Source organism: Diabrotica virgifera, chromosome 2 (genome assembly GCF_917563875.1).
Source record: "Diabrotica virgifera virgifera chromosome 2, PGI_DIABVI_V3a".
Classification (NCBI taxonomy): Eukaryota; Metazoa; Arthropoda; class Insecta; order Coleoptera; family Chrysomelidae; genus Diabrotica; species Diabrotica virgifera.
In genome coordinates, this window is record NC_065444.1 from 133,795,250 (window position 1) to 133,814,362 (window position 19,113).

Genomic DNA, 19,113 nt, shown 5'->3' on the forward strand with positions numbered 1-19,113 from the left:
CAACATCGCAAAAGCACATTCTTTTTGTCATTCAAATTTCATTAAACTACTTCACTCGATAGTGGTTCTAGCTCGACTGACAGCACAGGTGACCTCCTTGCTATGTGCTGTTGACATCGACTGCGACTTAACTAGTAGCATCCACCGCGACCTACACCTCCACCTCGATCCACTTGTTCTGTTCTTACCCTTAGGTGTGTCCATTTATTTCTGAACGTTATTTTGTGCATCCATTCGTCACCAGCAATTTATGTGATGTTATGAGTCCTTCTTGTTGTGATGTCTACATCTATTTCTCTTATTTGCTCTTGGTGGCCATTCAACAATTCACTTCGTCCCATGGTTGTCTTCCATTCTTCCTATATACGAAATACTTTCAAGTATGTATTGCCGGTTCTGAAATACGGAACTGAAACATAGGCTTTCAATAGCAACGTAGTCCTCAAACTTCAAGCGACTCAGGGAGCTATGGAACAGAGAATGCTCAGCATTAAAATCAATGATCGGAAATCCAATGAAGAAATAATAAGACGATCAAAAGTAACAGATGTAATCCAAAAGATTGTCATGTTAAAATGGAACTGGACAGGACACATAGGAAGAATGGAAGACAACCGTTGGACGAAGCGAATTGTTGAATGGCCACCAAGAGCAAATAAGCGAAATAGAGGCAGACCTCAAAACAAGATGGACTGATAACATTAAATAAGTTGCTGGTGACGAATGGATGCAAAAAATAACGAACAGAAACAAATGGACACACATAAGGGATCCTTTCATACAACGATGGATCGATAAGCTGTTGATGATGATAGTAGCAACAGGTATAAGAGTATTTAAAATAAGATTCCGGTAGATTAAAGTTAAAAACAAGTTGAGTGATTTTAATATATTTTAAAAATAAATTAGACTAGATCTAGATAGGACAACGCAAATGGAGAATATAGCTTCTTAGAGAAACTACAAAATTTTTAGAGTAATTAGCAAAATACAAACATGACAATTTACAAGCGAGTGTATGCTTAAAATACAACTAGGTACTATTCTTACAAGAGAGATACAATATCAAAAAAGAGAGGTACAATATATCGAGATATACAACTAGATATATCGAGGAGATATACCTACTTATTGTGTGTACGTACATCGTTAGAACTATATTGGCACCAAACAGTAACAATTTTATTGAAATAGCAATACCCGAAATAGCAATACGCAATATCCGAAAATATACAAATCCGTCGAGAAGCGCGTAGGGTTGCGTCTTATCACCGCTATTATTTAATCTGTATTCCTGGTCTATATTCAGAAAAGCATTGGACGAGCTCCAAGGTGGAATCAAGATTAACGGAACCAGCATAGACAACATCAGGCACGCCTATGATACCGTTCTAATAGCAAGCAACTCACAAGAACTACAAAATATAATAAATACGGTAGTTCATCATGGCAAAATGTTTGGTTTACACCTAAACGTTTCCAAAACTAAAATTTTAGTATTCTCAAAGACACCAATAAACGTACATTTGTTTGCCGAGGGACAAATAATAGATAAGCTAACGTCTATAAAATATTTGGGAGCAAATGTCAATAACCACTGTAACCCAAAAAAATAAATCCTATCAAGAATCGAACAAGCGAGGAAAACACTCAAGACTATGAAAACATTTTTTACAAGATCATATCTTAGTCTGGAGCTCAGAATCCTAATGATCAGATGTTACGTGTTTTCTGTCTTGCTGTATGGCTGTGAATGTTCGACAATGGGGTCTGAAACAGAAAAAAGAATGGATGCCTTTGAGATGTATCTATATTAGTATGGTATAGTTAGACCCAAACCCAGACATCCAAAGTGAAAGTTATCCTCCAACACCAAATTATTCTATATGGTCCACATAATGTTCAGAAAAAAGTCACACCATTTTGAGCGTCGGGTTTGGGGGGAGAGGGGGGAGAAATCTGCAAATTCGTAGTTTTTTACGTTTTTCGTCAATATTTCTAAAACTAAGCGGTTTAGCATGAACAACCTTCTACACAAAATTGTTCTACATTAAATTTGAAATAAAAAAGGCCCTATGCATAACCTTTCTAAAATGAACGGTTCCAAAGTTACGGAGGTAGTATAAAATAATTGGTCCAAAAAAAGGCCTAACCCAGACATCCAAAGTAAAAGTTTTCCTTCAACACCAAATTGTTTTATATGGTCCACATATTGTTCAGTAAAAAGTTACACCATTTTGAGAGTCCGGTTTGGGGGGGAGATGGGGGAGAAGTCGGTAAATTAGTAGTTTTTTTTAGGTTTTTCGTCAATATTTCTAGAACTATGCTTTAGCGTAAGGAATGTTCTATAGAAAAATGTTCTACATAAAATTTAAAACAAAAAAGGTTCGATACATAATTGTTATAAAATCAACGGTTCCAGAGTTACGGAGGGTGAAAAGTGGAGGTTTTTGATACTTTTTATATTTACCGATTTCTCCCACCTCTCCCCCCCAAACCCGACGCTCAAAATGGTGTGACTTTTTTCTGAACATTATGTGGATCATATAGAACAATTTGGTTTTGTAGGATAACTTTCACTTTGGATGTCTGGGTTTTTGGTATAGTTATATCATAACATAAATATTGCCCAAAAAATATAAAAAGTATCCAAAACCTCGACTTTTCACCCTCCGTAACTCTGGAACCGTTGATTTTATAACAATTATGTATAGAACATTTTTTGTTTTAAATTTCATGTAGAACATTTTTTTATATAACATTGTTTACGCTAAACGATAGTTTTAGAAATATTGACGAAAAACGTAAAAAAACTTCAAATTTACCGGTTTCTCTCCCATCTCCCTCCCAAACCCTACGCTCAAAATGGTGTAACTTTTTACTGAACAATATGTGGACCATATAGACCATTTTGGTGTTGGAGGAAAACTTTTACTTTGGATGTTTGGGTTAGGCCTTTTTTTGGACCAGTTATACTATACTACCTCCGTAACTTTGGAACCATTCATTTTAGAAAGATTATGCATAGGGCCTTTTTTATTTCAAATTTAATGTAGAACAATTTTGTATAGAAGGTTGTTCATGCTAAACCGCATAGTTTTAGAAATATTGGCGAAAAACTTAAAAAACCACGAATTTACCGATTTCTCCCCCCTCTCCCCCCCAAACCCGACGCTCAAAATGGTGAGACTTTTTTCTGGATATTGTGTGGACCATATAGAACAATTTGGTGTTGAAGGATAACTTTTACTTTGGATGTCTGGGTTATGCCATCTTTTGGATCAACTATACTATACTATATATGAATCACATATTTCAGAAACCCCGTAAGTAACATTTTAATGGAAATTTGGGTTATGGCGGGTATGGGTTGTAAAACACGCATTTCATCCATGTAATTCAGAAACCCCGCCGTTGTTCGACTATTTAGTATATGTAGGGCCGGTTGTTCGAACGCTAATCAACAATGATCATTATTAAATATTTAATTACTGTCACCAAAACTGTCAATGTCAACTTTGTTTGGGTCGCTGAAAACATAATTAATTACCATTATGAGATTTATTATTAATTATGTTAATAATTATTGTTATATTAATTGATTATAGTCTCAGAATTGTAATTAATTATGTTTTAACAATTGACATTGACAGTAATTAATTATTTGATAATGATCATTGTTGATTAGCGTTCGAACAACCGGCCCTTAGACTTTAGACAATACTGTATTTAACCGTGTAATGCAGAAATCCAGTAAGTACCGCATTTGAGGGGTTTCTGTACTACATGGTGTAAAACGTAAATTGTACGCAGTGGCAAGACTCCTTGGAAAATACTAAATTTCTTATTAGTATTCTCCAAAATTTAATGCTTCCTAATATTCCAATTCAAGAGGTATTTTATCTCCATCAACTGACTATGAAATAATTCATGATCTCCACACGGGCACTGCAATGTTTTACGTGAATCATGAAGGCGTTGCAAAAAAAGGTTGTAATGATGTAAGTTCATTCATAACGCATTATATAGATTCTGTTCTGCCTGAAACTACACGACACCTGCACATATTTTCGGACGTATGTGCAGGACAGAGTAAGAACCATACAATGGTTCGACTATGTGCCGCCCTGGTATATACAGGACGTTTTGAGACAATTAATCAATAGTTCCCTATTAGAGGTCACAGTTTTCTTCCATGCGATAGATATTTTGCTGTAGTCAAACGAAAAATAAAGACAATGACCGAATTTACACTGTAATGTAGTGCATTTGTGTAGTGCATACTGATATGATAATAGACTATAAGTCATGGTGGCCCAAGGCCCAAGTACTATAAGCAAAACTGTCTGTCAGTTGACTCGTATGGTCGTGGAGTTACTAGAGAAATGAAAAAAACTTTTGCTATTGCATCCAGAAGAGCGTCTAGCTAACGAAATATTTAATGTATGTAACTGAATAAACAGCTTACTTTTTTCAAGTAATACTTTTTATTTTAGCCTGTAATTCAGAAACCCCGTAAGTACAGCGACAAAATCTCTTTGTAAAATTGTAAAAAAAAATAATATTCAAAATAAAGAAAATCATTGTAAAGCACTCGTATGCACACAAACATCTCATTAAAATTGTAATAAATATCAGGAGTTGATTGCAAATCAGTTTTTTGTCCACCACGAAAAATTATGTTCGGCGTGCTTGTGAGGTTTCTGAAATATGTGATTTATATACAGACGGATTCGTATTCGGCGCATGAACAAACAAAAAGAATTACTAAGAATAATAAAAAAAAGAAAAATACAATAGGTACTTGGGTGAGAGGGTGAGAGGGTATGTGGGTGAGAGGTGAAAGATATGAACTACTTCAAATCATATTGGAAGGTAAAGTACAGGGCAAAAAAACAGTAGGAAGACGCCAGAACTGGTGGCTGAAAACCTTGAGCTTTTAGTTAGTTTGACCCCTCATCTGGAGAAACTTTTCGTGCAGCAGTTTCCAAAGCGACAGTTGCCATTTGAATCGCCAACCTTTGAAAGGAGACGGCGGGGCGCAATAAGAAGAAAAAGAAGTGTACTTATAGGCAATTGATTTGATTTAGTTAGATTCCAATGCTAACCTACGTTAATGAAATATGGTAGCGTGACATCACCACTAATGATGTGACTAGTATGAAATGTGGAAAAAGGTTCTAAATATTGAACACATTTCTGTAAATTAATTTTTACAGATATTTACTACATTAAATACTTGAGTTACCTATATCAAATACAAAAAATTGATGGAAATAAGCAATGTTTTATTACATCTATAAATTATTTCAGATAAAAATTAACCCGTTTATTTTATATGTACATACATATCGATATGTGTCTTATGAGCTTGTTTTGTTTAGTTTTTGTTTTGTGCTCATTTTGTTTAAACTTTTTATTGCTTAATTTTGTCTTTAATTTTTTATTTTAAGATATAAAGGGAATGATTTTGCAGTCATCAGTTCGGATACTGTTAGGCGGAGTGCCTCTTTGACGAGTGTTCTGAAGCGCCTTTCTGTTGTTTTGCCGAACTCTTGTCAAACTAAATGCCAGCCCAATATGTCACCTCCTTATGTTCGAGGTATTTTTAAGTGTGATTTTATTTTAGTTTTATTTGCATTGGCTTTTTTTATTAAGTTTGTGTTTAAATGCTTTTACTAATCCATATACAATTACTAAAATTGTTTCATTGATTTAATATTCATAAAATTCGTTTGGTACTCGTCAATTTTTTTAAATTATACATAGGTACACACAATGTACAGTTGAATATAACATGTCAAATCATTCGAAGTAAACGTATCATATAGGTACAACACTTCTCCAAAAAATTAACACACCATCTTAAAATTGGAACATTTTTGATGTCTCGAATTTCCTCGTCCGATTTGAGTGAATTTTTTAATATGGTATAGCCTTATTCTTTAAGAATATTGCTGTAATAATGTTGTTGTTAGACAGATAAATTGTCATTCTATATCGGGTGTACCAATCAAACTGTGTTTTTTTTTCTCAAAGTTCACAGCACTCTGTGGAATATTCCAGCATTTATAAGATACTGAAATTTAGACCAAACCGTGGAGTAACGGCAATACCGCTGGCCTCATACGCCAGTGCACGTGTGTTCGAGCCCTGCCAAAGACAACCCATTTTCATTTCCAATAATGACACGAGCCGTCTCACCGTGCCTCGGAGACCACGTAAAGCCGCGGTCCCCCAGGGCTAGTGTACATCGGCACTAGTTGCTTGAAACAGGGTTAAAGATGTAATTGGCGCCGGAACTATCCAAAAGGATCTCCCCGGCAAAAATGCCATACGATATTATTATTATTATTATAGACCCAACTAAGTATAGCCTCAGATTTTCTTAACATTTTGTTTTTAATTCATTCGCTTATGTTGTAACAACTAGCACAGTTTTTGATCAATATATCCTCATAATCTGCTTAGTTTAATAAACAAGTATAAAGTAGAAGAAAGTAACCAAATATGGAATAGTGCCCTAATATGGAATTCCTTGATATCTCCGAAAATATAAGTTGGAAGCAAACTACAAGACCATCCTCTATTTCAGTCGCTCCCTTTATTATCTTATTCACACCTCTGTGTCAGATGCGCGAACGATACGTGTCTGACAGGCGTGTTTTGTTTTATCGTCTCGCATAAAATTTCAAAGATAAATATATTCAACGAGTATTATTGGTTATTATGCATGAATACAGACTTGTTATGCTATTGTGTATATCAATAGTACCTTTATTTTGATATTTTATGACCATCTGTAATTAAAACATTACGACTTGAAAAAATGTTGATACTAGTTTAAACTAATGTACAAATCCAAATATGGACAGTCGTTGGTGTCTAATTATGGAATAGTGGATTAAGTGTAAGTGGGCTTATTATGATTGTGCTGGTCCAGAGTTTCGTACATGGATCTGTGATGTCTGCATGTGAATTAAGCAACTTCTTTCATTTTTCACAATTTTCTTATTTAAATTTATTTGATCTCAGATGGTTACGTCTATTTTTGTTATTGATATGTTGGTTTATGCCTATATTCCATATATGGGTACCTGTTCCATATTTGGTTACTCATTTGGGATTTTGTTTTTTTGTTCGCTTTTTTTTTGTTAATTAAGATATTTAATAGAAGGCTTTTAATTACTACATAAAAATGTATGACTGATGTGTCATAACATTAAATTGATTTCATTTCTATAAAGGTATTATTTTATATCCCCAAAACAAAGTGGTATTTCATAATTGGCGACTTTCCTCTAGACTATGAAAAATTAACAATTTGATAAATGTCAAATTGTTAATTTGTTCAATTGTCAAATATCGGTTATGTACCTTTCACTTTGTAAAAAACTGCCACGTAAAGGAACAAGATTTTTCTGTGCTCTTAAAGAAATTCCTCCCAAACCATTATAGACCCTCCATTAAATATAGTCATTTTGTATGTTGCACTGGGCATAACGCTCATTTGGTCTCGGATTACTTTTAAACGTCGATCGAAACTATAGAGGCAAAATCTGGATTTCTCTGTAAACAGAACGTTTTCCCAGTCGTCATTATTCCAGTTTACGTGTGCTCTGGCAAATAGCAAGATACTTTAGCTGATCTTCTAATACGAAAGTCATGTTCCACAAGACGTCTCCTCACGGTATCAATGATGTGTTGGATATTATGAACCACACTAAGTTCCGTTAAAACATTCCTTGATGTAGTAAATTGTTCTCTTCGAGCTCATAATCTCATAAAACGGTCTTGAACGACCGTAGTAACTCGAGGTCTACCATGTCCGGGACGTCTGCTGTAGTCATTAATTTCTCTAAAGCGTTTAACAATACGGGATATTTATATATGTGAAACTCCCAACCTCCGACCGGTAGCATGGTAGCTAAATCCTTCGCTATGTAAGGTCACTACTTAAACACACATCGTGGGTCAAATTCTGTTTAGCGCGTTCCATTTCCAATAAACAACAACAAAAATTACGGTTTTTATTGAAATTTTAAATAATAAATGTACTAATTTTCACAACAAACCAGACATTTTTTAACTGTTAACAATTTGACATTTATCAAATTTTTAATTTCTCATAGCCTTTTTTAGGATTGTTTATTAAACTAAGCAGAAAATATGGATATACTGATGAAAAACATAGCTAGTTGTTAAAATACCTAACTTTTTTTGCAAACTTTGAGAAAAAACACAGTTTCATTGATACACCCAGTATACAAGTATACAATGACAATTTACCTGTCTAGCAACAACATTATTACAGCAATATTTTTAATGAATAGGGCTATTACATATTAAAAACTTTACTCAAATCGGACAACAGGTTTAGGACATTGGGGACATCAAAAATGTCCCAATTTTAAGATGTTGGAGAAGAGTTATATTTATGTATTTCTTGAATCATACATAAATATGCAGTGATGAGCGCGCTAATAACCAGCAAAATAACGCAAAAGATGGAAACGTAATACATCGTGGAGTAAAAAGAGATGAAACTAGTAGAGGTGGAAATTATCGTTATAAACGTATAAATTACCATTACATTACATAGTTTCCCACCTTTAGGCGCATCGGAGGAATAAGACAACTGTCACTGTGACAAGAGAATTTAAAAAAATACTTCTGTCACAGACGTCTAAAGGTGGGAAACTATGTAATGTAAACATTGCAACTGAATAAAAATGGAATTTTTATTTTATTTTTATATTGGTCGTTACTTCTTTGAGTAAGTAGGTCCATTTTCTGTTGGAATTTACCAGCTGAACAGACGGGGTCGTGAATTGTAAGTTTGTGAATTCCCTCTTGTCTTCTTCGCTTCAGCATCCATCTGGCTTACAAATTTTAGAAGCCGTGGAGGTGTTACCAAGGAAATGGACCAATAAGTTTTCAATTTAAAAATCTTTTAGTAATATTTTAATATTTTTAAATATTATTAATATTGCTATTAGGATTGAAAACTACTTCATCTTTCAATTGTAAGATGACGCTAGTCACCTAGTCCATTCACGTCAGTTGCGGTGTACGGGATAAACTCTCGGTGTTGGTCAATTGGAGTATGGAGTAGCCGGCCTACGTTCTCTCCGATGAGACTCCAACAAGAGTCGAAAATCGTCGATTCAGAGGGCTGGACTGCGCTCCGTATTCTAATTGAAAAATAAGATTGTTTTGCCTTCGCATTGCAACTGAATAAAAATGGAATTTTTATTTTATTTTTATTTAATGTAATGTTAGTTTATACGTTTATATCGATTATTTCCATCTCTACCAGATTTATCTCTTTCTATTTCACAATGTATTCTGTTTTCCATTTTTTGCGTTATTTTGCCAGTTATTAGCGGGTTCATCACTGTATACAGGGTGAGTCATGAGGAACTGTACATACTCCTACCTCGTATAGAGGCTCCTATGGGGAATAACAAATGACCATTAAAAAGTGTCTGCTCCCATTGTTTAATAATATACAGGGCGAGTTTCGCATTTTGACAGAAATTTGTATTCGTCATAATTTTGAACGGTCAGATCGTTGTGTCTCTTATTTTGGTCAATCGTTACACTATTACCACCTAATAAACTGATTTATTCAAACTAGAAAAAAATCAGGTCCGGCTTCAAAAAAAATTAGTTCGTTTGGGTCTTAGAAAAAATTTCACCCTGTATACGCCCTGTATATGTTGGAGTGAAAGTAAAAAGAAAGATATACTCCAACAGAAGTAAGGAAAAAATAAATAAATAACTAATGGGACATATATGTAGAGAGAGAGTGGGGTGTGTGTAAAGAAAAGGGTGAAGTGGCTTCTACGTTGAGAAGCCGCAATAGGAAAAAATAAAAAAAAATACTACTTTGCAGTAGTACTGAAGAAAGGGGGATTAGAAGGGATAGAAGTAGAAGTGGGAAGAGACAGAGGCAAACTGAATAGAGTTGGCTAGCAAGAGATGCAAGAAAACCACTTGACACTCAAGGATGGATACGGCTCGTTTGCATGCCTGTCGAAGAACGGTAGCTCTAAGTAGATAGTAATGATGACTAAAAGGTGAACTAATAAAATAAGAATAATGTACTGAAAATGAATGAAGATGAATAATTGCTAAAGACGAACAAAATAAATAAATCTAACAAATCATGGGCGCCATGAAAATGATCTTCGATCATTTTCCCAGGTATCTTACACTGCTGTCAAATATTAAATATATTAAACCTGTAATAATGAACATAAAGGAATAATAAAATAATTGATATACAAAATAAATACATATTTATTAAAAAATAACTACTAGATTTTTGACAATCTCTGAGTTACACAAAGTGTATATCATGTGACTCTAAAATGACATAAGTTATACAAAAAGTTATATTTGAGATAATAATAATGTTACCTGTTACAAAACTTAAAGGTATAAGTACCTCTTACTAACATATAGGGTACAAAATTACATAAGTCTTCTACCAAATGGTTATAGTACGCCCGCTACGTACAACTAAAGGAAACTGACAAAGATGAAAATACTACAAATAAATAGGCCCAAGCCTCACTAAGGGAAAATACAATAATGAATAAATAAAGTTAAATATACAATTGACTAAAGTAGAAATGAAGTTGAGATAAATACCGACGATGACCTAAATTAACCGAACAAATGGAATAAAGCGAATAACAGTAAAATATTTGGGAAACAAGCTAGTAATATTAAAAAAATAAATTTACCCGAATTACATAAACCAATATCAAAGCAATAATAAAGTATTAAAAACCTAATTTTCTCTAGGCTTATTCCTGTGCACAAGAAGTTACCGTAGATACAAAGTTTGGGAACCAAATAATCTAATATACAAATATGTCATATTAAAAAAAAACCAGAGGTAAACTAAATCTGGAAAAAAAATTAATTAACATAGCGCATTAAACCGAGAGTCTGAAATGTAAAAAAAAACCAATAGTTACTAAAACACACTAATTGTTTCCAAACGAATCCCAATGATTCCTAAAAAGGTTGCGGTTGCATCCTAGAAAATGATGCACCAGGATGGTGCGACCCATGACTCCTGTAGGTCCAGGTGCCAAGACGAAAATTGAGCGCTGGAACGCTCCCATAGCTTGTTCCCAAAAAGACGTATTCCCATGATGACTTGACTGTGGCTGTAGTGGTTTCCCTAGGTGGTCAAATAAGGTCTACGACTTCATGGTAGGGTTTCTCCTAAATGGCTAAAAAACATTCCCAGTTTTATTTCTCATTTTAAACATGAGCAAAAAGTAAAGGGAAGAAGAAATAATTGAGGAACTTTTTAGAAGCAATAGTATAGAAAAACCGACCATTAAAACTGGAACAAAAACCAATCTCAGGTAACCTTGAACTGTTTTGAGTGTGAATACATGGACAAATGACATTGAAATGATTTATTTGAGGAAATATCTGTAAAAATATATTGAATTTATAAAATATTGGATGTTGAATAATTTAAAACCTACAGAGAAATGGTAATTATTTTCAATATTAATTTGAGGACTTCAAAAATGTTTGGTTATGTAAAACCAAAAACCACATTAATATAAAGATCGATATAAAGATAATATAAAGATCGAAATCATCTACACCCTTCCCTTAATAGATTGACTAAGAAAGTTTAACAATGGGACTAATATTTTAAATATTCCACAACAAAAAAACACATGACAATGGCTAATTAAAAATTATTACAAAAAATAAATCTCACCGAATGATTCCTATTTAGACTCCAACAGGAGTTGTCACCCACATGTCTCCTCACTCCAGACAATCCTTGGTGGTAACTTTTTACTTTACTTTAAATTGCTTGATGTTATAAAATAAGTTGGATGAAATCATCCGCCATTCTATATGGTACCTCTATTCGACACAACAGCCAACAGTCAAGTAAAGAACGAGAGGCGCTTCTCCGCCAAGGTAAACGTCAAACTCTCTCAGAAAACGAAATCATTCTCGATAGGTGGAGTACGTTCCATCACCGAGGTATGACGTCACCCCAGTAGTCCTATACGAGAAATTAGAGAATTTAAATGGAGACCGAGGAAAAATAATTATAATAATAATTAAAGAGCTAATTTCGTAACGTGACCGTTACAATCCCCTTCTACTCGGGAAAAAAAAATTTTATCCATAAAATTTTTTTTCTAAACTTCAAAATATTAACAACTAAATTTACAATAGTCTAACAATCCACGTTGATTCGCAAGATTACTTCTAAATATAAACTAATGATCAAGGAAAAATAAATATATGACTCAAATTCATACTAAAATGTTACTATGTTACTCTCTGTTACCAATATTAATGAATTGCTTCAAAAACCAAACAAACTAAATATTGTAGTAAAGTTCATAATAATGCTAAGTGTCGAACTGGGCACCAAACCAAAATTGAACCATCCATGGACATCAGATTTATAAAGGGTATATCCAAGGACGGAACAACCAGGAAAAGGTGTGAGCCAATTCGCACAATATCACAAGTAAATGTATCAAAGTGAATAAAAAAAAATCAGTAACTAAAATAAGTAAAGAATTGAACACTTAATCCAAAATTGGACTAACAATGGACACCAGATTCATAATAGTATATCCAGAGAAGAACAATCAGGAAGATTTATGGAACAATTCTCACTAATGCCAAATAATACTAATAATAAACATACCAAAGGAATCCAAAATTCAATAACCAAAATAAATGTGGAATCGGACACTCAATCCAAAGTCGAACTATCAGTGGATACCAGATTCATAAAAGGCATATCCAAAGAAGAACGACCAGGCAAATTTATGGACCAATTCACACCAATACTAAACCACATAAACATATCAGGTCTACGTACACCCACATCCGGTAATACGAACCTATCCAACCAAATACACAAAATAAATGAAGAATCGGACACTTATCCAGAATCGGACTATCAATGGACACCAGATTTATATAAGGGTATATCCAAAGAAGAACGATCAGGCAAATTTATGGACCAATTCTTACTAATACTAAATAAACTAAATTATTGGATCCAATGGTAACTAATACTGAACAAAATAAATAAATTAGGTCTACATACACCCTCATCCGGTAATATGAACCTATCCAAACTAAGTAATCAAAATAAGTCAGAATAAATATTGCTAACAGACTAAGTAACAGAGAGGTAACCAAATTAAATCAAAGGTAAGATAAATACCTAAAAGTCTATTGACTAAAGTGGTCTAGAAACTTAATAAACTTAATTCGTGCTGGTATTCACTTATAGCATGTGGCTACAACAGATGTATTAGAATAACCAGACTCAGATAAAGTACCAATTATGTAAGAATAAGTAAGAAAGTAGACAGAATGAATGGTGAACTTACAAGTTATCTGACACTACGATAACTAATAGGAAGAAAAAAAATATATGATAAGTGATAAAAAAAAATGTCGAGAACGAGCAACAATTTCAAATAAAACTGCAGATGGATAATGTCTTCTCGCCTACATAGAAGTATTCAGGAAATATTCCGGAATCTGAAGAACGAATAATAAGTAAGGAAAGAAGTGGGAATATACTCTGAAGAACAACTCATTTGTCTAAACACTCCAAATTCTGAATTAAATGAATTCGCAATGTATCGGGATAGTCAAAGCATTGATCGATAAATACGTGTACACTAGGATATTTACCCATCAACGGTCAAAGTCTAACATACTATGAAGTAAGAGATAAAATATAAACTAAATAAACTTCCCTATCAAATTGAAAAAAAAAACTGGAATACTTGGACTAATTACAGAAGAATGGTTAGGAAATGTGGCCAACATTTCCTGACCAGAAATATTATGATGAAAAAAAAAACATCCGCGTACTCATCCATGAAAGACATAGATCACGAAGTCAATTGAACAGCAGTGATCAGTTGCTGAGCAACAACCTCGAACCCACGCATTCACAAATCAGAGTATCAACAGAGTAATGACAACTAGTCCAAAAGAAGAAATCAATACATACATCATCCATACATACATACTTAAAGACTTAAGAATCCGTACATACGTCAAACTTCCAAACTAATTCCAGAATCATACAGTGTAGGGCATAACGATATAAATGATTACAAAGATATCCGTGACAAATGTGGATAAAGTAAACCAATATAAAATTAAAAACCACAACATCTTTCCAATATGGCAAATCCAAGAACAAGATATAGAAATAATAAAAAAAATTAGTAAGTAATCAAATATTCAAAATATAACACATAAACTGAGATATAGTAGTGTACATTATGATAAGTTCCATAGTTCCATACAAAATATCAATATTAAACCAACGTACTTGTCTGAGCTTACATATTGAAAAGTGCACCATTAATAATGCAACAAAATGATAAGCTCATAAACCAGAGTAGGTACTACATAATAATTAAATGACTAAGTAATAACTTAAAAGTCATCAACAACAAAGCCAAAAAGATGAAATCGATGAAATGTAGGTACCTGCACTACCTGATGATTAAAAAAAACAACATTAGATTAAAATATAATAATAAAATTTGAGCCAAACGCAAACTGAAGAAGAGATTGGCTCAAACAACACTGCTAAGTCAATCCTCTTCTGAGCATTGTTCTAAAAGTTAATAGACAAATAAGGACTATTATCAATGATTCTTAGCTAACAAAGAATTTATATTAAAATCTCAACCTAAAGTATCTGATTTCTATAAGCATTATATTATGGTACCCACATTGATATAATATTATTATCAAAATTAACAAAACTAGAAGCTGAGATGGATAATGGAACTACTTTACCATACAATAATTATAATTGTTATGTTTAACACTACCAATTAAAGAAAATAAAATTTTGGATGAACATCTGTAATCATCCGAACCATGCGACTTCAACGTATCATGTATAGAAGCTAGTGTTCTGGGCCCTGATTCTAAATCAAATTTCGACCAAAAACAAGTCGCTTTCAATATGGCGACTGTCGAAATTATTTGACACGGAGATGAATGAATGGCCAAAAGCGAGGTTAGGTTTAGTTTAGATGTGTTTTGTTTATTTCTTGCAAGGAAAACTAAATCAAAAGGTATTATAATATAGCTGGGTTTAATTGAAATTTGCTTGTTTTGAGGAATTAGCTAGAATAGTATTAAATTAGAAATATAATAATTGAGAATGTCCACAACATGAATCATCAACTCAATGAAAGATGTGAGGTAATAATCTGGGAAAATTAGTAAAAAACAAGGAAAATTAATTACCAGCTATTTTATTGCTGGACATGCTGAAATCAAATCTTAAGATTTCCTATATTAGTAATATAGCTGTGCAAAGTCCACAGAAAGTGTGCTATTTTGTTTATAAACAAATTAGCACTACGAAATCTTTTTTTTTTTATTATTGCTCTATAACTCCGAAAATTTTAACTTTAAACCAAAACACTCACATAAAAATTGACAGTAATTTAATTCTGCACATTGATAATTTATTCCAATTTCCTTCGACGGAAATTTTCTTCGGAAAATTCGGGTTTTCCAAACAAAATCTTTAATTTTCAACTAAAATTTGAGGGAAGTAATTATTTATCAATAATTAAATAATTTGGTGACAGTGACATAAATCTTTTTTGTTATGAGTGTCTTGAAGATATGAAAATTTGTATGTACAAAGAGGACCGGAATTAAAAGGTATCTAATGGTTCAAAGATTAAAATCCTGTTGTTTATAACTCTGTCGCAAATGCCGGTCAAATTTGACCGGTTATACCTGGAATCACTCCTCGCAATTCAATTTGTTTTTCTTCGAAAAGGACACAGAAGCCGTGCTCTTTTCAACAGCGTTAACTTAATTTAATTTAATCTAATATTTTCTGAGGGGTTCTATTTGTTTATAAGCCAAAAAATTGTTTCTTTATAACATTCCTGAGACCGCTCAAATGGTCCAATTTCAATCCTGTAAGGTACGTTGAATAGGTATAGTGCTTTTTTATATGAAAATCATAGTTATTCTGGTGTATCATAATCTTTCTGGTTATTATTTCGATCGAAATTTTTTAATTAACATTTTAATTATTGCTAAACTATTGGTTAGATTGTCGCCGGTCTCCTGATATACAGAGAGGGGCTAAATTATGGAATAAATTCATTTTCTCTAAAATGGACGATTTTAGAGAAAAATCCCGAAACAGGTCGATTTTTATTTTTAAATTAAATTTCTTGGCATATATTTCAAACTAGTGACGTCATCCATCCGAGCGTGATGACGTAATTATTTTTTTAAATAGGAATATGGGTTCGTGTTGTAGCTCATTTACAAAGGCGTTCAATGCTCTATTCAGTATTATAAACATTAATATCATTATTTATACAGGGAGGCCAAAAAAAATTTTGAATTAAATTAATTGACGCAAGAAGAAGAATGCATGTAATTTATTTAACTCAAAATACATTCTATTGCTGTCAGAAAATAGAAAAAAATGTTTATTTTGCAAATAAGCATTGCTTTTAGCTTAAATTAAAAGTTCAAACTGCCAATAGGTAGGAGGGAGGCTGTTTGTAATTTAATTTAAGCGAAAAGTAATGTTTATTTGTGAAATAAACCTTTTTTTCTATTTTCTGACAGCAGTACAATGTATTTTGAGTTAAATAAATTACATACATTCTTCTTTTTGCGCCAATTAATTTAATTCAAAAATTTTTTTGGCAACCCTGTATAAATACCTAATGATATTAATGTTTATATTACTGAATAGAGAATTAAACGCCCTTTCAAATGACCTACCACACGACCCCTATTCCCATTAACAAAATTATCGATTACGTCATCACGCTCAGATGGATGACGTCACTAGTATGAAATATATGCCAAAAAATTGTAATTTAAAAATAAAAATCGACCTCTTTCGGGATTTTGCTCCAAAATCGTCCGTTTTAAAGAAATGAATTTATTCCATAATTTAGCCCCTCTGTATAATCTACTATAATAAATCTTTCATGTCTTCAATTATTAATTATTGATAAATAATTAGGTACTTCCCTAAAATTTTAATTGAAAATAACAGATTTTTTGGGAAAACTCGGATTTTCTGAGTAAAATTTTTGTTGAAGGAAATCGGAAAAAAAATAACTTTGTGCAGAACTAAATTACGGTGAATTTTTATTTGAGTGTTTTTGGCTCAAAGGAAAAATTATAGGAGTTACAGACCACTAATTGAAAAAAAAAAGAAGATTTAGGAGTGCTAATTTGTTTATAAATAAAATAACACACTTTCTGCGGACTTGTCATACCCCATATTACTAATATATGCAATCTTAAGATTCGATTTTAGCAATAAAATAGCTGGTAAATAATTTTTCCCAAAAATGGTATTTTTTCGATAATTTTCCCAGACTATCAACAAAATCCAAGAAACCGAAGCGCCAACCCAAATTCTGAGCAGTCTCAACATGATAAGGTTAATATCCCCAAGAATCGCTATACTCTCCGGCTGTCATGGCGGTGTCGAAATGAAATTGCGACTGTCGAAATGAAATTGCGACTGTCGAAATGAATTAGAATCAGGCCCCTGGACTGATTTTGCTTTGTGGTGTGTGCCTGTCTTACCAAACAACCCAAATATCAAAAATAACAAATATAAAATATAATCTAAAGTTTGTAAGACAAATATACATATGGAGAAAATATTAGCGACACACCAACAAATCAAAAATGCCAGCAAAATATATAAATGATCAAATCAATAAAGTAAATGAAATACCTAAATACTGAAAATGATTTCTAGTTATGTATAAAATATAACCATACTAGAAAAAAAAAATTACAAAAAATGTGGCTGTAGTGGTTTCCCTAGGTGGTCAAATAAGGTCTACGACTTCATGGTAGGGTTTCTCCTAAATGGCTAAAAAACATTCCCAGTTTTATTTCTCATTTTAAACATGAGCAAAAAGTAAAGGGAAGAAGAAATAATTGAGGAACTTTTTAGAAGCAATAGTATAGAAAAACCGACCATTAAAACTGGAACAAAAACCAATCTCAGGTAACCTTGAACTGTTTTGAGTGTGAATACATGGACAAATGACATTGAAATGATTTATTTGAGGAAATATCTGTAAAAATATATTGAATTTATAAAATATTGGATGTTGAATAATTTAAAACCTACAGAGAAATGGTAATTATTTTCAATATTAATTTGAGGACTTCAAAAATGTTTGGTTATGTAAAACCAAAAACCACATTAATATGAAGATCGATATAAAGATAATATAAAGATCGAAATCATCTACACCCTTCCCTTAATAGATTGACTAAGAAAGTTTAACAATGGGACTAATATTTTAAATATTCCACAACAAAAAAACACATGACAATGGCTAATTAAAAATTATTACAAAAAATAAATCTCACCGAATGATTCCTATTTAGACTCCAACAGGAGTTGTCACCCACATGTCTCCTCACTCCAGACAATCCTTGGTGGTAACTTTTTACTTTACTTTAAATTGCTTGATGTTATAAAATAAGTTGGATGAAATCATCCGCCATTCTATATGGTACCTCTATTCGACACAACAGCCAACAGTCAAGTAAAGAACGAGAGGCGCTTCTCCGCCAAGGTAAACGTCAAACTCTCTCAGAAAACGAAATCATTCTCGATAGGTGGAGTACGTTCCATCACCGAGGTATGACGTCACCCCAGTAGTCCTATACGAGAAATTAGAGAATTTAAATGGAGACCGAGGAAAAATAATTATAATAATAATTAAAGAGCTAATTTCGTAACGTGACCGTTACAATCCCCTTCTACTCGGGAAAAAAAAATTTTATCCATAAAATTTTTTTTCTAAACTTCAAAATATTAACAACTAAATTTACAATAGTCTAACAATCCACGTTGATTCGCAAGATTACTTCTAAATATAAACTAATGATCAAGGAAAAATAAATATATGACTCAAATTCATACTAAAATGTTACTATGTTACTCTCTGTTACCAATATTAATGAATTGCTTCAAAAACCAAACAAACTAAATATTGTAGTAAAGTTCATAATAATGCTAAG

General features: G+C 32.7%; 2 protein-coding genes across 7 annotated transcripts in view; one reads left to right on the forward strand and one right to left on the reverse strand.

The window, feature by feature from the left end:
- The window catches only part of LOC114336460 (diacylglycerol kinase theta), a 338,858-nt gene that overhangs the window by 127,840 nt on the left and 191,905 nt on the right, over window positions 1-19,113 (forward strand). For 4 of the 6 annotated variants that reach the window (XM_050642805.1, XM_050642807.1, XM_050642809.1 and 1 more), the window contains exon 6: window positions 5,462-5,602. The exons of 1 other annotated variant lie outside the window; for it this stretch is intronic. In XM_050642805.1, coding sequence (XP_050498762.1) covers window positions 5,462-5,602 — 141 coding nt within the window. The remainder of the gene's footprint in view (window positions 1-5,461; window positions 5,603-19,113) is intronic. One more of the 6 variants, XM_050642806.1, reaches the window with a different exon arrangement.
- Window positions 1-19,113, reverse strand: part of LOC126879629 (uncharacterized) — a 442,662-nt gene that overhangs the window by 26,482 nt on the left and 397,067 nt on the right. The window lies entirely within an intron of this gene.